General features: G+C 43.7%; 1 protein-coding gene across 2 annotated transcripts in view; it reads right to left on the bottom strand.

The window, feature by feature from the left end:
* Positions 1–25,298, bottom strand: part of LOC135558630 (glypican-5-like) — a 248,390-nt gene that overhangs the window by 205,724 nt on the left and 17,368 nt on the right. For both annotated transcript variants that reach the window (XM_064992579.1, XM_064992580.1), the window contains exon 2: positions 22,857–23,018. In XM_064992579.1, the coding sequence (XP_064848651.1) occupies positions 22,857–23,018 (162 nt within the window). The remainder of the gene's footprint in view (positions 1–22,856; positions 23,019–25,298) is intronic.

The following is a 25,298-nucleotide window of genomic DNA, read 5'->3' as shown; positions in this document are numbered from 1 at the left end:
ATTAATCCTGTCGCAGTGCGACTTCTTCTCCCGCGCTCACCCGGTCTTCCATGTCTCCTGTGTTAAGCCCGTTCTTCGCGCCCCCGCTCGTCCCCCCATCCTTGTCGAGGGCGCACCCATCTACAGGGTTCGTAAGATTTTGGACATGCGCCTCGGGGCCGTGGTCATCAGTACCTAGTGGATTGGGAGGGGTACGGTCCTGAGGAGAGGAGTTGGGTTCCCTCTCGGGACGTGCTGGACCGTTCGCTGATCGATGATTTCCTCCGTTGCCGCCAGGTTTCCTCCTCGAGTGCGCCAGGAGGCGCTCGGTGAGTGGGGGGGGTACTGTCATGTCTTGTTATGTCTGTTCCTGTCCTTTCTCTTCATTCTCTCTCTCTGCTGGTCTTTTTAGGTTACCTTCTGTCTCTCATTCTTCAGCTGTTCTACATCTCCTCTAACTAGCTCATTCACTCTTTCACACCTGTTCTCTCTTCCCCCTCTGATTAGGTCTCTATTTCTTTCTCTGTTCCTGCTACTTTCAGTGTCTGATTCTTGTTTGTGTTTTTTGATGCCAGAAGCAAGCTGTCGTCTCGTTTGCTTCCACCTTGTCCTGTCCTGTCGGAGTCTGCCTGGCAGGAGCATCCTGCACTATACTAACGTTCTTTTTGTTCCGCTGACAACGTTGGAAGAGGATTTATGCCATTCCTGTATTTTCATTAAAGAACTCTGTTTTCTGTTAAAACCGCTTTTGGGTCTTCACTCAAGTTCATAACAGTATGCTGCTATAGATGAAACAAACAGTTCAGGACAGTATGCTGCTATAGATGGAACAAACAGTTCAGGACAGTATGCTGCTATAGATGAAACAAACAGTTCAGGACAGTATGCTGCTATAGATGAAACAAACAGTTCAGGACAGTATGCTGCTATAGATGGAACAAACAGTTCAGGACAGTATGCTGCTATAGATGGAACAAACAGTTCAGGACAGTATGCTGGTATAGATGGAACAAACAGTTCAGGACAGTATGCTGCTATAGATGGAACAAACAGTTCAGGACAGTATGCTGCTATAGATGAAACAAACAGTTCAGGACAGTATGCTGCTATAGATGAAACAAACAGTTCAGGACAGTATGCTGCTATAGATGAAACAAACAGTTCAGGACAGTATGCTGCTATAGATGAAACAAACAGTTCAGGACAGTATGCTGCTATAGATGGAACAAACAGTTCAGGACAGTATGCTCCATACAAGTCTACACTCTCCAAAGTCATTACGGGGTTAAGTTGAATTTATCTGTCTGCCTGCTCATATGACCAGAGCAGAGAGAAGAGAGAGGGAGTATGAGTGGGGAGAGAGAGAGATCATTATCAGGGCTCTTGTCCAGGACAAGTAAAATAAATTGTCGAACAAGAAGAATATATATGTAAGTTGTCAGATTGGACAAGTAAAGAAAAATTGGATCAGAGAGACCAAAATTGGAATAATATAAAAAATATATTTTTCCTGTACATAAATAAAAAAGCCTACATGTGCATATTGGCTACAGCCTGGTGTCCAAACCGATTCTGACATGAGGGAGGTGCCAGAAAATGTAGCCAAACTTTTAGCAGACACACTTATCCAGAGCGACTTACAGGAACAATTTAGGCTTTGGAGTAAATGTGGAGATTTCTTACATGTGAAACTGCAAATTTTATTTTCCCTTTCACATTTGTAATTGTGAAAAACAATCAAAAAGTCAAATTTGCTGTTTTATATCTGAAAAACTTTTTTGCACATATGAAACTGCAAATTAAATGTGAAATTGAAGCTCAACATTTAAAAACATTTCCAAAATGCGATTTCATATGTGAATTTTTGTTTGTTTGTTTGTTTTTTTGTAAGGGCACACACACTGTGAGAATGCACTGTGTGAAGGTCACTTGAACAAGACTCGAGAGACAGAGGCACTTCCTCTCACCTTCTAGAGAACTGCCTCTGAACAACTCTCTCCTCTGACATCCACTATTGGCCAGCCATCTCTCCATCATTCTCTTATTTTCTCATTCTTTCATTCTTTACTGACTTCTGCTGTTGGCCAGCTACCTCTGTCCCTCTCAAACTCCCTCTCTGACAATCTCTCTCAATCTTTTTTTTGTTTCTGTATGGCCAGCTTTCCATCTCTCCCTATTTCACTCCAATTCTCTACCCTTTCTCGATCTCGCTCTCTCTCTCTCTTTTTTCTCTCTCCTTTTCTCTATCAGTTTTCCAAGTATAGTATTTCTTCCAGTCTATGTATATGGAGCTGTTAATGAGCAAATAACTTATTGCAAACATCACACAGCTTCTGTGTGAGACCTAAGTTGTTCTTTCCATGTAAGTCTTTCCAGGTTCACAGTCTCAAGTGAGAGATTTGGGGACATTTAATGTGATGATAATTGTCTCTGGGCCCGAACATCAGTCTAGACATTGATTGATCATCTCTGGGACTGAGTTGCGTGTGACCCCTGACTCGACTACAACACACACAAACACACACACGTCCAGATGACACCTCTCCCTGACCATTCTTTATAACCCCCGACTCACACAAACTTCTTTGTGACCTGTTTCTCCTCTCCTGTCCTCTCCTCCACTCCACTCCCCTCCTCCCTTCTTCTCCACTCCCCTCCTCCACTCTCCTGTCCTCTCCTCCACTCCACTCCCCTCCTCCCCTCTCCTGTCCTCTCCTTCACTCCCCTCCCTTCCTCCCCTCTCCTGTCCTCTCCTCCACTCCCCTCCCCTCCTTACCTCTCCTGTCCTCTCCTCCACTCCCCTCTCCTGTTCTCTCCACTCCCCTCCTCTGTCCTCTCCTCCACTCCCCTCTCCTGTCCTCTCCTCCACTCATCCCCTCTCCTGTCCTCTCCTCCACTCTCCTCCTCCCCTCCCCTCCTCCCCTCCCCTCCCGCCTCCTGTCCTCTCCTCCACTCATCCTCCTCCCCTCTCCTGTCCTCTCCTCCACTCCCCTCCCCCCTCTCCTGTCCTCTACTCCCCTCCCCTCTCTTCTCCTCTCCTCTATTCCACTCCCCTCCCCTCCCTACTCCTCTCTTCTCCTCCCCTCTCCTGTCCTCTACTCCCCTCCCCTCTCCTCTCCTCTACTCCCCTCCCCTCCCTACTCCTCTCGTCTCCTCCCCTCTCCTGTCCTCTACTCCCCTCCCCTCTCCTCTCCTCTCCTCTCCTCTACTCCCCTCCCCTCCCTACTCCTCTCTTCTCCTCCCCTCTCCTGTCCTCTACTCCCCTCCCCTCTCCTCTCCTCTCCTCTCCTCTCCTCTACTCCCCTCCCCTCCCTACTCCTCTCTTCTCCTCCCCTCTCCTGTCCTCTACTCCCTCCCCTCCTCTCCTCTCCTCTACTTCCCTCCCCTCCATACTCCTCTCTTTTCCTCCCCTCTCCTGTCCTCTACTACCCTCCCCTCGCCTCGCCTTCCCTTTCCTTACCTCTCCCTGGATCCTGACAGACAGGACAGGAAACACAGGGACTAGGGGCAATAACTGGGAATAAATTATGGCACCACAGTCCTGTCCTTCTGGACACAGGTAGAGAACTGGTCCCAGATCTGTTTGTGCTTTCTTTCCATAGGCGTGACATTGACCATAGGAGTTGGCAAGAACATAGATCTGGGACCAGGGTCCAGGAAGAGGCCTGGCCAGACCAATTAACAACAGGATGAATCTCATCAAAGGGACGGACAGATTGTGCTTCAAGAAAAGCCAGAAAGGTTTGGACACCAGATGAGAGGAAAGGGTGTAGGGATGAGAGGAGGGGGAAAAGTGGGGGATGAGAGGAGGGGACTGGGAGGAGGAGGATCAGACAGGGATGTGAATTTTTGCTGATTCATCAGGAAATTCCTTGTGATCATTATCTGTTTATTAGATCCTTGTAATTGTGAAATTGGAGGTGAGGATTCTGACTAATGAGGGGGTACACACTTAGAAAAAAAGGTTTCAAAAGACTGTCCCCATAGCAGAAACTATTTTCGATCCAGGTAGAACCCTTTTGGGTTTAATGTAAAACCCTCTGTGGAAAGAATTCTACATGGAACCAAAAAGGGTTCACCTATGGGGACAGCAGAAGGACTCTTTCAGGTTCTAGATAGCACATTTCCTAACCAAGAGAGAGGGTGTGTCTCTAGGGGGAGGGGGGGTTACCACATAGCACTGACATCAGCAACAGTACATTACAATGCACACATACACGTGAACACACACACACACACACACACACACACACAATGATGCACTCACCTTCACCCACATCACCACTCCTTCTCTCACTACCTATCTCGTCCCCATATACTACAATAAGCACCCTCTCCCTCTTTCATTATTTGTATCTCTCTCTCTCTCTCTCTCCCTTCCATAGAAGCCCTAACTTCCTAATTTGCTGAGTTTTCACACATTCTCAGTGTGGTGAAAGAGGTGGATGAAAAGGACAGATACTGTAATTGCAAAGGGCTTTACTGTGATTTTATGACTGAGAGGCTTTGATCTTTTTCTCTCCTCTTTCACTCCCTTTGTTCTTTCACTACGTTCTCTAGGGGGACTGAGTCTTCCCTCTCTCTTTGGGGAAGGGATCCTTCCTGGGGGGGGGGAACTCATCAGACACCACTCCCCCCCTTCCACTCATACACACACACGCACCCACACGCACACACACAGAGACACACAAACACTTTGTCTCCCACATGTCCTCCAATATGATTGAACGGACATGACGGATTGGAGATGGAAATCTTTGCTCATTTAAACATAACATGTCCTCATGGTGTAGACTAGTACAAATGTCTCCATGATGTTCTCTGGAGTCATAACTACGACCCCTCAAAACATCTGCACACAGAGACAGAAATAAGGAGAGAGAGAGAGAGAGAGAGAGTAACTTCCACAAAGCTGTAAACGAGATAAGAGGCAAGAAGGGCCTTCTACGCAATGAAAAGGAACATAAAATTCGACATCCCAATTAGAATCTGTCAGCAAAAAAAAATAAAACTAGCCCTACTGCTTCTTGACACACTGCTCGCTTAACCCGGAAACCAGCCGCACCAATGTATCAGAGGAAACAACATCCAACTCGCGACCAGAGTCAGCTTGCAGGTACCTGGCCCGCCACAAGGAGTCGCTAGTGCACAATGAAATCCCGGCCGGCCAACCGCTCCACTAACCCGGACGACGCTGGGACAATTGTACGCCGTCTGGGTCTCCCGGTCACGGCTGACTGTGACAGCTTCGGATATAACCCGGGGCTGTAGTGACGCCTCAAGCACTGCGATGCAGTTCCTTAGACCACTGCGCTACTCGGGACGCGCTGACTGAAAATACTCAGTTATAGAACCCATTGCCCTTTATGGTTGTGAGGTCTGGAGTCCGCTCACAAACCAAGAATTCTCAAAATGTTGCCACAAGAAAAGGGCAACCAGTGAAGAACAAACATAGCTATAAAAACAACCCATATTTATGTTTATTTATTTTCCCTTTCGTACTTTAACTATTTGCACATCATTATAACACTACAAAGTCATAATATGACTATTCCTTTAAGACTTGTGATGGTAATGTTTACTGTTAAGTTTTTATTGTTTATTTCACTTTTGTTTATTATCTATTCACTTGCTTTGGCAATGTAAACATATGTTTCCCAAAAAGCCCTTAAATTGAATTGAATTGAATTGAGAAGAGAGAGGGGGGGAGAAAGTGGGTAGGTAGAGAGAGATCAAATGGAAGTTAAGGAATACCTAGGATAGGATAAGTAATCCTTCTCACCCCCCCCCCTTAAATGATTTAGATGCACTATTGTAAAGTGGCTGTTCCACTGGATGTCATAAGGTGAATTCACCAATTTGTAAGTCGCTCTGGATAAGAGCGTCTGCCAAATGACTTAAATGTAATGTAAATGTAACGTAAGAGAAAGAGAGATTGCCGTCAAGATAACAATTATTTTCTGAGATGGTTGGCTCAGAAAGACAAGACAGAACAAAGAGCCTATGAACACACACACACACACTTTCGCCATTGTTTACAATATAATAGTCAAACTTCTATTATCAACTCCAAGTCATTAAATATGTGTTTGTTCCTATGCCACTGAGAGCCATCGAGGTAGATCATAATTGAGCCTGTGGGAAATATAGAAGCACACACACACACAGCACACTCACACCCAAGCGCACACACGCACACAAACACACACAAAACAATACTAATGGAATTTCCCCTTGTCTTAATACTGGATGGTGAAAGAAGGTTCATAAACAGGAGATTGAGGAGAGCTTTAAATGGGGAGAGCTTTTATCTCTGATTGTCTGCCTGTCTCTGCAGACTAGTGCCTAGGAAAGACGATGGGAAAGAGAGGGAGTGGGAGAAAGAAAGAGAGAGAGAGAGACAGAGGCAGAGGCAGAGAAAGAGAGCGAGAGAGAGAGGTACCACAGCGTTACAAACTCCATTGAGGATACAGACACACATGCTCCTCATAGAGAAACAGAGTGTGACACATAGACAGTCAAACAGAAACCTCCTGAGGGAATGACAGACAGACACGAGTTGAACTGAACAGTGACTGAACCCCCCTGCGTAGGAGTCCAGGAAGACAGGCGTTCACAGAAGGAGGGTCTACAGTGGTTGTTCCTTTGTAAGTTAAGTCATACTGCACTATAGCTTGTGGGGTGCTGCGAAATGGTATGGCACGTTGGAGTGCACAACGTCATAGTATTTTACTGTCAGCCATTGTTATCATTAATGCTAGTTGGACCACCAGAGGGCATCTTTGAGAAGTTAAGTTATTGAAATGACATGGAGCTGTAGGCCTAAGAGTCCTGTTAACTGTAGCTGTTTTAGCTTAACTTACTTATTGGCATAAAGGCCTACTTCAATATACACCACAGAGTATAAATCACAAAGTGTCGGCTAAAGCGATTGAATTCACAAATGCATTTGACTGCCTTTAATATTGTCTGTACTAGACTTTCAAACCTTTTTTTGTTAGAACAGTCTATATGAGATTGATTTGAATTAGTTTGTAAATCATTTTTGTATTTGTTGTGTTGTTCATACTGTTAGAAATTTAGCTTGATTAAATCAATTAATATTATGGTGTTTCTATTCCAAGAAAAACTCAAATACATTTTACAGTAGCCTATGTAGGCCTCAGTGTTTCAGTTAGAAAAATATGGCGCTGTACAACGTTACCGGTTGGGAGTAGGCTTAGGCTACTAAACAACTGCGAGTGAAGAGCAAAATAATCCTAACATTTCCACACCCTAATTGTAGGCTAACCAATACCCAAATGGAGATTCAGTGAAAATAAAAATCTGATTGATTTATCAACCCATGTTCGGACAATACCATTTGGGGGCGGCAGGTAGTGGTTCGAGCGTTGGGCCACTAACCGAAAGGTTGCTAGATTGAATCCCGAGCAGACAAGGTAAACATCTGTCGTTCTGCCCCTGAACAAGGCAGTTTACCCACCGTTCCGAGGCCATCATTGTCAATAAGAATTTGTTATAAACTGACTAGCCTAGTTAAATAAAGGTTATAAAAATCAAGACTAGTCCCCATGCTTGTCTCAGAGTAGGGCAATGCGGTGCTGAAATTGTTGACCAGACACGGGTAGGCTATTGCTTCAAATCCTGTTATAACAATTGGATGTTTGGGTGTTTCTTTCACGCCCTGGCCATAGAGAGGCTTTTATTCTCTATTTTGGTTAGGCCAGGGTGTGACTAGGGTGGGCATTCTAGTTTCTTTATTTCTATGTATTCGATTTCTTTGTTTTTTGCCGAGTGTGGTTCCCAATCAGAGGCAGCTGTTTATCGTTCTCTGATTGGGTCTGCAGAACGTGACGTTCGGTAGGCTTTTGTTGTTTTTGTTTGGTGTTCTGAGTAATTAAAGTATCATGAACACTTACTGCACCTTGGTCTCCTTCCGACGACAAACGTCACAGTTTCAGTAAGCAACCATTTGTTGCCTTCAATTGCATTATCCTACTTCATTCCAATATTTATGTCATTCAGTGATATTAATTCCCATAGTAATTAGTTATGGATCCATCCAGATGTGGCTAGAAAACAGTGCATGTGGTGGGCTATGGAAAGAATGGGTGAAGTGACATGCCTCGCAAACATCCATTAATACATTTAAAGCCCCTAAGCTCAGCAAGAGTCTATTGTCCTGCTAATAGCCAATCAAGGTTGGATGGCTTCTTTTGTATTCCATTTGATTGGAAAGGCTGCTAAACCATTCACACCTGGCCCACGGCATTGTTGTGAACTTACAGTACAGTGCACCTTCACTCCATTCTCCGCCTGACTCTCTACCAATGCCACCAGATAATTATTTCTATTGTTGTTATCTATTCGGTAACATTCCACAAGTAAATGTAATAAATAAAACACCTACATTAAATAACTCAGGTCTTGAAAATATGTGAACCCCTTTCTTTTTTGCTTAATCAAATCAAATCAAATTGTATTTGTCACATACACATATTTAGCAGATGTTATTGCAGGTGTAGCAAAATGCTTGTCTTCCTAGCGCCAACAGTGCAGTAATATTTAACAATTCACAACAATACACACAAATCTAAAGTAAAATAATGGAGTTGAGAAATATATAATATTAGGACGAGCAATGTCGGAGTGGCCTTGTCTAGGCACAATTCCAAGACAAAGGAGATGATTGTGATGATGACAGGAATAGGAGGACCGAGCTCACCCCCATTCTCATTGTGGGGGTACAGTGGTGCAGGTTGAGAGCTTCAAGTTCCTTGGCGTCCACATCACCAACAAACTAACATAGTCCAAGCATACCAAGAGGGCACGACAAAACCTATTCCCCATCAGGAGACTTAAAAGATTTGGCATGGGTCCTCAGATCCTCAAAAGGTTTTACAGCTGCCTGGTATGGCAACTGCTCGGCCTCCGACTGCAAAGCACTTCAGAGGGTAGTGCGTACAGCCCAGTACATAACCGGGGCCAAGCTTCCTGCCATCCAGGACCTCTGTACCAGGAGGTGTCAGGGGAAGGGCCTAAAAATTGTCAAAGACTCCAGCCACCCTAGTCATAGACTGTTCTTCAGTCGAGAAACTTGAGGCTTTTCATCTTCTCTACTGCGGTACCGTCGATGTGGATAGGGGTGTGCTCTCTCTGCTGTTTCCTGAAGTAGCGGAGGCTTTATGGCTTCACCATCAATTTATCACTTGTGTATATTCAGTCAACACACAAATAAAAATATATACATTTTTACATTTATCTAGGCAAGTCAGTTAAAAACAAATTCTTATTTACAATAACGGCCTACACCGTCAAATGCTGGGGCAATTGTGCGTCATCCTATGGAACTCCTAATCACAGTTGGGTGTGATACAGCCTGGATTTGAACCAGACCAGAGAATTAATCAGACCAGATAATCATGTTTCTAATGGTCGGAGTGTGTTAAGGTGACTTTTGGCAAACTCAAGCGAGCTGTCATATGCCTTTAACTGAGGAGTGGCTTCCATCTGGCCACTCTGCCATAAAGGCCTGATTGGTGGAGTACTGCAGAGATGGTTGTTCTTTTGGAAGGTTCTCCCATCTCCACAGAGGAACTAGATTTGTCAGAGTGACCATTGGAATCTTTGTCACCTCCCTGACCATTCTCCCCCGATTTCTCAGTTTGACCGGGCGGGCCAACTCTAGGAAGAGTCTTGTTGGTTCCAAACTTCTTCCAATTAAGAATGATGGAGGCAACTGTGTTATTGGGTACCTTAAATGCTGCAGAAATGTTTTGTTACCCTTCCCCAGATCTGTGCCTCAACAAAATCCTGTCTCGGAGCTCTACGGACAATTCCTTTGACCTCACGGCTTGGTTTTTGCTCTGACATGCACTGTCAACTGTGGGGACCTTATATAGACAGGTGTGTGCCTTTCCAAATCATGTCCAAACAATTGAATTTACCACAGGTGGACTCCAATCAAGTTGTAGAAACATCTCAAGGATGATCAATGGAAACAGGATGCACCTGAGCTCAATTTCGAATCTCATAGCAAACTGTCTGAATACTTATGTAAATAAGGTATTTCTGTTTTATATTTGTTATTCATTTGCAAAAATGTCTAAAAACCTGTTTTTGCTTTGTCATTATGGGGTATTGTGTGTAGATTGCTGAGGGGAACAAAAATATTTAATGCATTTTAGAATAAGACTGTAACGCAACAATATGTGGAAGAAGTTGCAATATATTGCTTTAAGTACTCAAACGTTTTACATGTCTCACCCACTATTATAGACCAGATTTGTACTAATGAAAAATATATCAACCCCTACTAGTACAGCACCTTCAGAAAGTATTCAGGGGGTTCTGAGGTCTGAGGTGCTGTACTAGTAGGGGTTGATGCATTTTTCATTAGTGCAAATCTGGTCTATAATATTGGGTTAGACATGTAAAACATTTGAGTACTTAAAGCAATATATTGCAACTTTGCATTTTTTTGGCCATTAGGCTACACCTTACAATAGAACTCAACTCTGACTGACCACAGCATATATCGGTAGTCTAAACTGTGGCACAAATTGGGGGATTTTATTTTTTGATCTCCTAGAGATGAACATACTTTTGTGTGAAAAGTGAAAATCAATCCCAGAACAACAGCAAAGGACCTTGTGAAGATGCTGAAGAAAACAGGTACAAAGTATCTATATCCACAGTAAAACGAGTCCTATATCGACATAACCTGAAAGGCCGCTCAGCAAGGAAGAAGCCACTGCTCCAAAACCACCATAGAAAAGCCAGACTTTGGTTTGCAACTGCACATGGGGACAAATATCGTACTTTTTAGAGAAATGTCCTCTGGTCTGATGAAACAAAAATAGAACTGTTTTGCCATAATGACCCTTGTTATGTTTAGAGAAAAAAGGGGGAGGCTTGCAAGCCGAAGAACACCATCACAACCGTGAGGCACGGGGGTGGCAGCATCATGTTGTGGGGGTGCTTTGCTGCAGGAGGGACTGGTGCACTTCACAAAATAGATGGCACCATGAGGGAGGGAAAATTATGTAGATATATTGAAGCAACATCTCAAGACATCAGTCAGGAAGTTAAAGCCTGGTCGCAAATGGGTCTTCAAATGGACAATGACCCCAAGCATACTTCCAAAGTCGTGGCAAAATGGCTTAAGGACAACAAAGTCAAGGTATTGGTGTGGCCATCACAAATCCCTGATCTCACTCCTATAGAACATTTGTGGGCAGAACTGAAAAAGTGTGTGCGAGCAAGGAGGCCTACAAACCTGACTCAGTTACGAAATTCACCCATCTTATTGTGGGAAGCTTGTGGAAGGCTACTTGAAACGTTTGACCAAAGTAAAACAATTTAAAGGCTCTCAAATACTAATTGAGTGTATGTAAACTTCTGACCCACTGGGAATGTGATGAAATAAATAAAAGCTGAAATAAATAATTATCTTTACTATTATTCTGACATTTCACATTCTTATAATAAAGTGGTGATCCTAATTGACCTAAGACAGGGAATTTTTACAAGGATTACATGTCAGGAATTGTGAAAAACCAAGTTTAAATGTATTTCCTATGGTGTATGTAAACTTCCGACTTCAACTGTATGTTCTTAATTCATGGCATGGTTTCTTTTTAGCCAAATGTTGAATAGACATGCAGACAAATTCATGAATGCAGGAAAAGAGGAATAATAGCCTACTGTCTATAGTCATAAAAACAGTTAGGCTAAATAAATTGATGTTATTTTGTTGGGTAACGGATCGGCACTCGGAACTCATTAAGCGGTGGCTTCAATCTTCAATATAATCATTAATTCATCATGTTAAACCAATAGGATTTAGACCTGCGGTAAATTAAATTAGACTACCAGGTTCATTTTTCATGAGGTTATAATAATCCATGCCTTTTGGGAATGTTATAAAGTCCAAAACTTATGGGTGGAGTTAGAAATGTGTCTGTCAGAAGTATTACAATGGAAATGAACTTTTAATCCGTCTGTCTGCATATTTCAAGACATGGCATATGAGGGTGCAGGGAGATACCCAATGGGTTGGACTTTCTTGTCAATCATCTTGAAAAACAAAATACTTAAAAACTGAAAATCAACCAATGTCAGCCTTTATTTTAATACTTTTTTATCCAAATGTTGAAAGTGTGTGTGGGCGACGGAGAGAAACAAAATGGTGCTGTTTGCGGCCGTGTGGCGGAGAGTGATGCGGGCGCAAGAAATGGGGGTCTGAGCAGGTGAGTCTGGGCAGGTGTGATGTTGTTGTAATTTGTATATGTATGTTTTGTATTGTCTAAAAATATCCAATCAAATCTTACAAAAAAATAGTAGAAGGAAAAATTACAAGCTTGCACCGTGCATTTGGTTACTCATTATGAATAGGATTTAATTTATTAGTTTAGTTTACATTCTTCATTGTAACCACAATGCCACAAATAATTGAACACACACACAACATGAGCAGATTAACTTGTCAAAACATTTCTTATTAAAGACAATGTTGGTACTTATTTATTTTGATCCAAAGCCATGAATGAGTGAGTCTCTCAGCTTAATGCTAACAAATATAGCTTTATGCTGCAAAATATGGGAAAACTTTTTCCCCTCCCTATCCTCGCTGGACTCTCATTCAGTTTCTTCTTCACATCAGCAAAGATGGACCTGTTTCAGAAATTCACTTTATATAGAGGGGCTATCACTGTCACGCCCTGACCTTAGATATCTCTGTTTTTCTATATATTTTGGTTAGTTCAGGGTGTGACTAGGGTGGGTACTCTAGTTTTTGTATGTCTAGGGGTTTTTGTATGTCTATATTGGCCTGATATGGTTCCCAATCAGAGACAGATGTTTATCGTTGTCTTTGATTGGGGATCATATTTAGGTAGCCATTTTCCTCATTTGTGTTGTGGAATCTTGACTATGTTTAGTTGCCTGTTTGCACTAAGTTGTATAGCTTCACGTTTCGTTTGTTGTTTTTGCGCCTTGGTCCGATCCTTATGACGAACGTGACAATCACTCTTTCACACTGTGGTAAATAAAGCCAGTTTGTTATTTAGAATGATTTCTTTCTGTTTTTAGAGGGAGAGAAACCAAAAGCCCACCGTGCCTTCTTTTTAAAACTGTCAGTTCACATGTCAAGTGGGTCCTCTGTGGCTCAGTCGGTAGAGCATGGCGCTTGCAACGCCAAGCGTCGTGGGGTCGATTCCCACTGGGGCCACCCATATGCAGTAGTGGCCCCAGCCGACTTGTAAGTCGCTTTGGACAAAAGCGTCTGCTAAATGGGATATATTATATATATTATTATTATATTATTATATATTATTATTATTATATTATTATATTATTATATTATATATATTAAGTGTAATTGTGCCTTTGCATTTACCCAAGTTCTCTCAACTCCGGGACCACCCGCCAGCTATTGTTTGAGGTACCACTGTAGGTTAATCTGTCTCCCAGGATCTTAGGACACACACACACACACACGCGCGCGCATACACAGACGAGTTCCCAACTCCCATCATACACAGACGAAGATCAGTTCATTAGCCGGCCTTAACGAGAGACCGGCAGGCTTCATCAGCACCTCACACAGCAAACACAGGCAACGGAAGGCAGGCTTCATCAGCACCTCACACAGCAAACACAGGCAACGGAAGGCAGGCTTCATCAGCACCTCACACAGCAAACACGGGCAACGGAAGGCAGGCCTCATCAGCATCTCAAACAGCAAACACAGGCAACGGAAGGCAGGCCTCATCAGCATCTCAAACAGCAAACACAGGCAACGGAAGGCAGGCCTCATCAGCATCTCAAACACAGGCAACGGAAGGCAGGCCTCATCAGCATCTCAAACACAGGCAACGGAAGGCAGGCCTCATCAGTGCTGGAGTCAGTATACATTTTGAAGACATAAACTTAATTGTTTGAAACCTGAATGTTTTATTACATAGCATGAGGTATGTCTCCCGAGTGGCGCAGCAGTCTAAGGCACTGCATCTCAATGCTGGAGGTGTCATTACAGGCCCTGGTTCGATCCTGGGCTGTATCACAACCGGCCGTGATCAGGAGTCCCATAGGGCGGTGCACAACTGGCCCAGCGTCGTCCAGTTTAGGGGAGGGTTTAGCCGGGGTAGGCCGTCATTGTAAAATAAGAATTTGTTCTTAACTGACTTGCCTGGTTAACTAAAGGTTCAATAAAAATGTCTTACCTTGCTTCAAAGTAGCTTAGCCAGCTTCAGTCTGTGGAGGCAATTCTTTTTTATCAACTTTCTTTCATTGTCCAGTAGGCAAAGGCACAATCCAAGTCATTTAGAAACCCATGGTAGTTGTTGCATATTAGATCTACCCTCTTTATAAATTTCTAAATGATATTTTAATCTCTGTCACATGAAACTGCTTGCTTGTGCTGTGCGCTTTTGATAATGGTTTATGGAACGTTATGGAACGTTCATTTGTGATTGCTGAGCTTATAATGTGAAATAATAATAGTTCATCCACATTTTAGGCTAAAGATTCTTTTGAACTTTTTTAGGTAACACAGGCCTACTGGTTGTATGAACTCGGGATCTATCGTCCCACACCTGTCCCAGAGTCTGTTTGGAATAGGCTATTTCTTTCTCGGCAAGCCGACCAATAGAATAGGTCAACTTTTCTACTATGGGGGATAGTAGATTAACATCGGATAGTCATTTTGTTGTTTGTTAGTCATCTTGTTGGCTGAGGAAAAGCAAATGTGGACAGTTATTCTAACAAGTTGAAAGTGGGCATCAGAACTCAGTTTGAAGGACAGCACATCTTTGGATCCTTAACTTGTATGTTCTATTAATATGAACGATCATCATCTAAATGTGATTGTGTCATTCTGAGCACCCTGGGAAGACAACCTGATCAGGTTACGCACCCAATGCATATGGATCCGGTAAAGTTTTCAAATGTCTGGTAAATGGAAATGCTGCCAGTCAAATGTCCGGTCCCACATTTTCCTAATGGAAACACTGACACACGCACACACACATACACATAAATAACTTGAATAAACAGACTTAATCAATCAACACCTGAAAATGTCATGCAAATACACTTCCGCTAATGATCATTTCACCTGTGTGTTAGATGTATCCATGGTGATGATGGAGTGTGTCAACAACACACACACTCCTCAACTCAACTCATTGGTTGACATGAGCTGCGTCCAAAATGGCACACTTTTCCCTATATAGTGCACTACTTTTGTCCAGGGCTCTGGTCAGAGGTAGTGCATAAAATAGGGAATAGGGTGCCATTTGCAACACAGCTATGGAATTTAGCTGAGTGTCCAGTCCCCATGCCCCTGGCCACTGATACAGGGTCAGCTATGTTGCATCAACTGCATGGATAAGGTTAGGGTCTGGGCTAGGGTAATCTGATCACTCACACTCAATCATCATAGACACAGTCAGTCACACGCGCGCACACACACACACACACACACACACACACTCTTGCATACTCAAACATACAAAATCATGCATATTTAAACACACGCACATACACATACACAAACACACACACACAGTCTTGCCAACCCTACCAGAGTTGACGTAAAGTAAACAAGTGGTTAGTGTGTCTGGACTGGACAGTAATCACTGATGGACTCACAGTTTATTCCCTCCTCTGTCTGGACTGGACAGTAATCACTGATGGACTCACAGTGGATTCCCTCCTCTGTCTGGACTGGACAGTAATCACTGATGGACTCACAGTGGATTCCCTCCTCTGTCTGGACTGGACAGTAATCACTGATGGACTCACAGTGGATTCCCTCCTCTGTCTGGACTGGTGGCTGAAACTCCTTGACCCTCCTGAAACCAGTGTACACTCTTCCATAGATACATACGTAGGCCTGTTCTATGATTGTCTGGGCATCTGCTCCAGCCTGGCTCAGCCAATGAAAGGCTTGAGATTAGCCCAGATCTGATTGGCTGGAGCACTCTGACAAGTCAGGCTGGTCCTCTGTCTACCAAAGCCCCTTCTGGTCTAATCTGGTCTGGCTCAGACTCAGACTAGACTGGAGCGAAACCCCGTTCCCTTCAGTCCCAACACTCATTATCAATTAGGCTTTTACGTAGGAATGCTGACAACTCCTGACCCCCCTGGTCTTAGTGTGACCTTTCTCTGTGTGTGTAAGTATCTGACCCCTAGCCTCCTGAACATTGATCCCTCGTTAGTGTGACCCATCTCTGTGAAATGTATTTGAGCTGTCTGTCTGACGTTAAAGGTGAAGATGATGTCAGAAGGCAGAATAACATCAGTGATGTTCAACCTAGTCAGTGGAGCCAAGCAGTGTGTTTACTAGTCATACACAGAGAAAGAATTTCACTAAGATAAGTTGGCCTGATCAGCCCGCCTCCTCTGACCAGAACATTCAGACTGCCCTGGCCCAGCAGAGAGAGGTTTAACCACAGAGTTTCTAAACCTAGAGGCCCAACTTCGCCATACTTTCCGAAAACGCTTGACGAAGCAGATTCGACAGACCAGACCGGGGTTTGGGAAGTCAATGTGGGAAGTGAAAAATTCTTCCTTAGTTGTTAATTTTCGCGATTTCTACAAGGACAACCTAGAATCAAGCCAATGTGACATGAACAATGAGTCAAGGGAGAATGAGAAAGAGTGAGGGAGAGAGAGAGAAAGTGCGAGTGACAAAGAGAGAGAGAGTGAGTGAGAGAGGCAGGGAGAGAGTGCGAGCGAGCGACAAAGAGAGGAAGGGAGAGAGACTGCGAGAATAAGACAGACACAGAGCGGCATCCAAAAGCCAGCTCCCTCAGTGATTAGCCTGGTCCTGGCTACAGTACAGTACCAAGGGAAGGACATGTGAATGAGAAGAAGACAGGGAACATAAACAGAGGCCACACCCTGGAGGTTTGGAGGAGTGAGGTGATCAAATAAACACTCCAGCAGAGTAGGATACCCCACTGAGGCTGAGGCAGGCTGGGGAGATGCTCTGGCACTGAGGGAGGGCGTGTGTGTGTGTGTGTGTGTGTGTGTGTGGGGGGGGGGGGTGAGATGAGATGATGAGAGGGGGGAACAACTCTAAATGCACAACATACCCTCTCAGAAACAGAGAGGTGAGGTGAGACATTATTATTAATGTTGTAATCTATTCTGATACAGGGAGGTCATAGGTACACAACACACAAGTCTCTTCAATCAGTCTGAAACACACACACACACCACCCACTGGGCACACACTGGTTGAATCAACATTGTTTCCATATCATTTCCAGAAAATGATGTTGAACCAATGTGGAATAGACATTGAATTGACGTCTGTGTCCAGTGGGCACCTAGAAAGGGACCAATCTCACCACCCCAAGCATGTCTCCGCTCCACCGTTATGACATAAGTGACTTCATCTGATATTTAAACACCTTGCTAACAGTCGCTCCCCTACTTGACTTTCTCCACAGCAACGCACATCAAATCTCCACACAGCATGCCAACGGGACTCGTTGTCCTTAGATGGCCCTGAGAACCAAGTCAACTGACATCACCCCCTTCATCATCATGGCTTCGTTAGTTGTTCCATCGTTGATTAAGTCTATTTCTGTGGAGACATGAGCAGTTGAGCACCTGACCTAACTTCAGAAGGCTCCAGACATGAGGTAAGCAGGAAGTTATGTTCATAATGACAAATTAATCCATCCACTAGCTAGATCAGTGGTTCCCAAACTTTTTATAGTCCTGTACCCCTTCAGACATTCAACCTCCAGCTGCGTACCCCCTCTAGAACCAGGGTCAGCACATTCTCAACTGTTGTTTTTTGCCATCATTGCAAGCCTGCCACATACACACACTATACGATAAAAAAATTCACGGAACCGTGCTTCTTCATCTGCATTGCTTGCTGTTTGGGGTTTTAGGCTGTGTTTCTGTACAGCACTTTGTAACATCGGCTGTTGTAAGAAGGGCTTTATAAATACATTTGATTGATTGATTGATTGATTGATTGATTGATTGATTAAACATAAGATTGAGTGTGAGCTTTTGTCACAACCCGGCTCGTGGGAAGTGACAAAGAGCTCTTATAGGACCAGGGCACAAATAATAATATAATCAATAATTTTGCTCTCTATTTAATCATCTTACATATAAAACCCTATTTGTTCATCGAAAATGTTGAATAACTCACCACAGGTTAATGAGAAGGGTGTGCTCTAAAGGATGCACATAACTGCAATGTAGGATTGTTTTGGAGTCTGTCTTAAATCATTTTCCACACACAGACTGTGCCTGTATTTAGTTTTCATGCGAGTGAGGGCCGAGAATCCACTCTCGCATAGGTATGTGGTTGCAAAGGGCATCAGTGTCTTAACAGCGCGATTTGCCAAGGCAGGATACTCTGAGCACAGCCCTGTCCAGAAATCTGCCAATGGCCTCTGATTAAATTCAATTTTCACAGAACCGCTAGTTGCAATTTCGATGTTGTTCTCTTGTTCAAATATCTGTAAGTTGACTGGAGGCAGGGCGTGAAAGGGATCACGAATCCAGTTGTTTCTGTCACCCGTTTTGCGAAAGTACCTGCGTAATTGCGCACTCCAACTAATTGTGCTTCGCTATTTCACATTTGACATTGTCCGTAAGCTTGAGTTCATTTGCACACAAAAAGTCATACAATGATGGAAAGTCCTGTGTGTTGTTCTTGTTAATGCAGACAGAGAAGAGCTCCAACTTCTTAATCATAGCCTCAATGTTGTCCCGCACACTGAATATAGTTGCGGAGAGTTCCTGTAATCCTGGATTCAGATCATTCAGGCGAGAAAAAACATCACCCAGATAGGCCAGTCGTGTGAGAAACTCGTCATCATGGAAGGGGTAAGACAAGTGAAAGAAAACTTTAAGAGTACTTCTGTATGTTGTAAAAGCGTTACATGCGTAGTTTACACTACTGTTCAAAAGTTTGGGGTCACTTAGAAATGGCTTTGTTTTTGAAAGAAAACCATTTTTTCTCCCATTCAAATAACATCAAATTGATGAGAAATACAGTTCAGACATTGTTAATGTTTGAAATTACTATTGTAGCTGGAAAGGGCTGATTTTTTTGAATGGAATATCTACATAGGGCTACAAATCAAATCAAACTTTACTTGCCACATGCGCCGAATGCAACAAGTGTAGACTTTACCGTGAAATGCTTACTTACAAGATCTTAACCAACAGTGCAGTTCAAGAAGAAGAAAATATTTACCAAGTAGACTAAAATAAAAAGTAATCATTAAAAATACAACACAATACAGAGGCTATTATAAGTATCCATCACTCCTGTGTTCCAATGGCACGTTGTGTTAGCTAATCCAAGTTTATCATTTCAAAAGGCTAATTGATCATTAGAAAACCCTTTTGCAATTATGTTAGCACGGCTGAAAACTGTTGTTTTGATTAAAGAAGCAATAAAACTGGCCTTCTTTTAGCCTAGTTGAGTATCTGGAGCATCAGCATTTGTGGGTTCGATTACAGGCTCAAAATGGGCAGAAACAAAGTACTTTCTTCTGAAACTCGTCAGTCTATTCTTGTTCTGAGAAATGCCTAGAAGGCCAGCATCCCGGGGTCACCTCTTCACTGTTGATGTTGAGACTGGTGTTTTGCGGGTACTATTTAATGAAGCTGCCAGTTGAGGACTTGTGAGGCATCTGTTTCTCAAACTAGACACTGTAATGTACGTGTCTTCTTGCTCAGTTGTGCACCGGGGCCTCCCACTCCTCTTTCTAATCTGGTTAGAGCCAGTTTGCACTGTTCTGTTCTGTGAGTAGTACACAGTGTTGCACGAGATCTTCAGTTTCTTGGCAATTTCTCGCATGGAATAGCCTTAATTTCTCAGAACAAGAATAGACTGACGAGTTTCAGAAGAAAGTACTTTGTTTCTGCCCATTTTGAGCCTGCAATCGAACCCACAAATGTTGCTGCTCCAGATACTCAACTAGGCTAAAAGAAGGCCAGTTTTATTGCTTCTTTAATCAGAACAACCGTTTTCAGCTGTCCTAACATAATTGGAAAAGGGGTTTCTAATGATCAATTAGCCTTCTAAAATGATAAGCTTGGATTAGCTAACACAAGGTGCCATTGGAACACAGGAGTGATGGATGCTTATAATGGGCCTCTGTACACCTATGCAGATTTCCATGAAAATCAGCCATTTCCAGTGACAACAGTCATTTACAACATTAACAATGTCTACACATTGATCAATTTGAGGCTATTTTAATGGACATTTTTTAAATAAGGACATTTCTAAGTGACCCCAAACTTTTTAACGATAGTGTATGTTTTGGGGGGCTAGGGTCAGTCTGTTATATCTGGAGTAATTACCCTGTCTTATCCGGTGTCCTGTGTGAATTTAAGTGTGCTCCCTCTAATTCTCTCTCTTTCTCTCTCTCTTTCTCTCTCTCTCAGAGGACCTGAGCCCTAGGACCATACCTCAGGACTACCTGGCCTGATGACCACATGGTCATGCTGCTGTTCCAGTTTTAACTGTACTGCCTGCGGCTATGGAACCCTGACCTGTTCACCGGACGTGCTACCTTGTCCCGGACCTGCTGTTTTGGACTCTTTCTACCGCACCTACTGTCTCTAACTCTGAATGATCGGCTATGAAAAGCCAACTGACATTTACTCCTAAGGTGCTGACCTGTTGCACCCTCTACAACCACTGTGATTATTATTATCAGACCCTGCTGGTCATCTATAAACGTTTGAACATCTTGGCCATGTTCTGTTATAATCTCCACCCGGCACAGCCAGAAGAGGACTGGCCACCCATCAGAGCCTGGTTATTCTCTAGGTTTCTTCCTAAGTTCGGGCCTTTCTAGGGAGTTTTTCCTAGCCACCATGCTTCTACATCTGCATTGCTTGCTGTTTGGGGTTATAGGCTGGGTTTCTGTACAGCACTTTGTGACATCGGCTGATGTAAGAAGGGCTTTATTAATAAATTGGATTGATTGATTGATTATTAGTGCAGAAAATACACAAATGTTCAGGGGCCTTGCTTTAATAAAGTTAACCATTTTCACTGTAGTGTCCAAAATGTCTTTCAAGCTGTCAGGCATTCCCTTGGCAGCAAGAGCCTCTCGGTGGATGCTGCAGCATACCCAAGTGGCGTCGGGAGTTACCACTCCACTATGTCTCCCTGTCATAGATTTTGCGCCATCAGTGCAGATACCAACATGAGCAGCAGCTACGTTTGGCTACATACGGACCGTTAGTGGAATTCCAGCGAGAGAGTAGCGATTAATGTAATTGGATGTTAATTATTTAACTAGGCTACCTGTATTTGACATTGTGTTGTTATTTCACTGAACACTAGATGGTTTCATTTTATTTTTGGCAGTGAAACGAGGCGACTCAGACGAGAAAAAAACCTCACCCAAATATAAATGGACTGTTAGAAAATGTGAAGGACAAAAATGTTATTAAAAAAATACAACTATAAAACTGACAAACTATTCTTATTCATGGCTGGAATTGAGGAGAAATACATTATATATCATGAATGCACATTTCCATATTGCAGTCCAACAACCATTTGTATCCAAACAACAATCATAAAACAAAACTGTCCAGCATAATGCCTATGCACACAGTACATTGTCGTATAAAACAAATTGCATGGCTCACAAATTCCTTCAACAGCAAAAACATTCAGAACCTCTCACCAGCAGACTCTGTGGGATAGCGTTGGAGGTTGGGAGAAAAAATCTGTCCGCTTAGAGAATGTGGGAATTTTAAATGACATTGCAATTACCGGTCACCCTGATCGGGGGAAGACAAGGCAGGGGGAGCTGGGCCGGTGCCTGGCCTCCCTTGGCCCAGTAAAAGCCCCTCTGGCAACCGAACCAGCCGGAGCTGGACCATTCAGATCTGCCAACCATCCATCCACTGCTGCCCTCAGATAGAAAGAGCCAAGCAGGCAGAAAGTGGCACAGACTTCTGGACAGACTTCTGCCCATAAACTATAGCAGGCAAGAGGCTCCGAGTTGGGCCTGTGTGCAGTGCAGTCTATACCCTCGCAAGTCTTCATGCTCCCTCTGCCTCTCCACAATACAGCTAACTGCCAACAATACATACCCCCCCACCCATTCCAGAGCTACTCTCTACACTCCATACTCACTCCACAACCCAGCTACTGCCAACCCTCCCTACCTACCCTCCCTAGTCTACCCTCTCCACAACCCAGCTACTGCCAGCCCTCCCTACCTACCCTCCCTAGTCTACCCTCTCCTCAACCCAGCTACTGCCCACCCTCCCCACCTACCCTCCCTAGTCTACCCTCTCCACAACCCAGCTACTGCCAGCCCTCCCTACCTACCCTCCCTAGTCTACCCTCTCCACAACCCAGCTACTGCCAAAACCACTGAGGAGAACAGAAGATAGCTGTGCCCTTGTGACCAATAAAAAGCTATCAGAGGAAGAGTCCTGAACTAGAGATAAAGCCAGAGGATTGGAATAAAAACAAGTTGATGAATTCCTATACTTTTTTTCCTTCCAAATAACTAGCAAAACAAATAAACGTGTTTGGTTTTCCACTGTTTTAGTAGGTGGTAAATAAGGACAAGTTCAACTGTATGTCAGCAAAGATCTACGTTCACAGGCCTCACTCAAGTACTATGTACTCAAGTACTAAGTGGCGTCCTCTCGTATGTTCCATTCCCTTTCTTGTGGATCAGGACATTGAAGTTTTGGCCAAATTGGCCCAAAAGTACCCGTTTTCAAAACAGAAAGGGTTCCTTTATCTCCATGTTTTTGGTTGATATCCCTCACCTGTCCTACTATCACTATTCACTACAAGCCCTTCCCATCCCATCGCACCTCTCCCCTGGCCCTCTTCTTACCCTGGAAGGCGGTGGCGTGGCCGGAGATGAGGTACTTCAGCTCAAAGCTGTAGGAGCGGACATTCTGGAGGGTCTCTCGTCTCACCGCCAGCTGGTAGCTCTCCTCCATCTTGCGGGTGCAGCAGGACGGGCCCTGGTGCTTACACACCAACAGCTCCACATCTGATGGGACAGAGGGAGAGGGAGACAGAACAGGATTAGGCGTATATTTGATTCATTTATTTATTTTATTTCAGTGTCATACACCAATTGGTGCCCAGCCTGTATGGGCCTATAAGAAACAATTTCTTTAAGTATGTGGAGACAAAACACAAATATATATATGTACGTTGGCCTACTATATACAGTGCCTTTGAAAAGTATTCAGACCCCTTGACTTTTCCCACATTTTGTTACGTTACACCCTTATTCTAAAATGTATTAAATTAAAATTTTCCCTCATCAATCTACACACAATACCCCATAATGACAAAGAAAAAACTGGTTTTTAGAAGTTGTTGCTATTTTATGTTTTAGAAAAAATAAATTGCTATGAGACTTGAAATTGAGCTCAGGTGCATCCTGTTTCCATTGATCATCCTTGAGATGTTTCTACAACTTGATTGGAGTCCACCCGAGGTAAATTCAATTGATTGGACATGATTTGGAAAGACACACACCTGTTTATATAAGGTCCCACAGTTGACAGCGCAGGTCAGAGCAAAAACCAAGACATGAGGCCAAAGGAATTGTCCGTAGAGCCCCGAGACAGGATTGTGTCGAGGCACAGATCTGGGAAAGGGTACCAAAACATTTCTGCAGCATTGAAGGTCCCCAAGAGCACAGTTGTCTCCATAATTCTTAAATGGATGAAGTTTGGAACAACCATGACTCCCTAGAGCTGGCCGACCGGCCAAACTGAGTAATCGGGGGAGAAGGGCCTTGGCCAGGGAGGTGACAAAGAACCCAATGGTCAATCTGACAGAGTTCCTCTGTGGAGATGGGAGAACCTTCCAGAAGGACAACCATCAATCAGGCTTTTATGGTAGAGTGGCCAGATGGAAGCCACTCCTCAGTAAAAGGCACATGACAGCCCGCTTTGAGTTTTCCAAAAGGCACCTAAACACTTTCAGACCATGATAAACAACATTCTCTGGTCTGACCAAGATTGAACTCTTTGGCCTGAATGCCAAGCGTCACGTCTGGAGGAAACCTGGCTACATCCCGACGGTGAAGCATGGTGGTGGCAGCATCATGCTGTGGGGATGTCTTTCAGCAGCAGGGACTGGGAGACGAGTCAGGATCGAGGGAAAGACGAACGGAGCAAAGTACAGAGAGATCCTTGATGAAAACCTGCTCCAGAGAGCTCAGGACCTCAGACTGGTGCGAAGGTTCACCTTCCAACAGGACAGCGACCCTAAGCACACAGCCAAGACAATACAGGTGTGGCTTCGGGACATATTTTGAATGTCCTTAAGTGGCCCAGCCAGAGCCCGGACTTGAATCCGATCTAACATCTCTGGTGAGACCTGGAAATAGTCCATGCAGCAACGCTCCCAATCCAACCTGACAAAGCTTAAGAGGATCTGCAGAGAAGAATGGGAGAAACTCCCCAAATACAGGTGTGCCAAGCTTGTAGCGTTATACCCAAGAAGACTCAAAGCTGTAATCACTGCCAAAGGTGCTTCAACAAAGTACTGAGTAAAGGGTCTGAATACTTATGTACAGTGCCTTGCGAAAGTATTCGGCCCCCTTGAACTTTGCAACCTTTTGCCACATTTCAGGCTTCAAACATAAAGATATAAAACTGTATTTTTTTGTGAAGAATCAACAACAAGTGGGACACAATCATGAAGTGGAACGACATTTATTGGATATTTCAAACTTTTTTAACAAATCAAAAACTGAAAAATTGGGCGTGCAAAATTATATTATTATTTAAAAAGAGGAGAAAACAAGTACATACAATCATATAAGATGTCATACTGTACATGCTTAGCTTACTGCTAAAAATACAAGCTCTGCCTGGAGTATAAATAGTATTGCTGAATGCGCTTGCACATAGGCCTATAGCCTATGCTAACACACACACACACACACACACACACACACACACACACACACACACACACACACACACACACACACACACACACACACACACACACACACACACACACATTTAAGTAACAACATTTACATCCCCCTATAAACTGGACTAGCACTGGCCATAATATCTTGGGTCGAAATAAACCCTATGAAAGGCAATGATCTAATACGTTCTAATATGATCCTAAGTGAGGCTCAATCAGGCACCATGACATCAACACAGTTCCCACACTAGAGTCAGTCCACCCTGTCGTGACACGCTGCCTGACACCCTCCTCGGCCCCTCTCATACTGTCAGTTACATATATAAACAAGGCCATGACATCACAGAGGCTGGCCACAATTAGCAGGGCA

This window comes from Oncorhynchus masou, chromosome 17, assembly GCF_036934945.1.
Source record: "Oncorhynchus masou masou isolate Uvic2021 chromosome 17, UVic_Omas_1.1, whole genome shotgun sequence".
NCBI classification, from domain to species: domain Eukaryota; kingdom Metazoa; phylum Chordata; class Actinopteri; order Salmoniformes; family Salmonidae; genus Oncorhynchus; species Oncorhynchus masou.
This window is presented reverse-complemented; position numbering and strand designations above follow the sequence as displayed.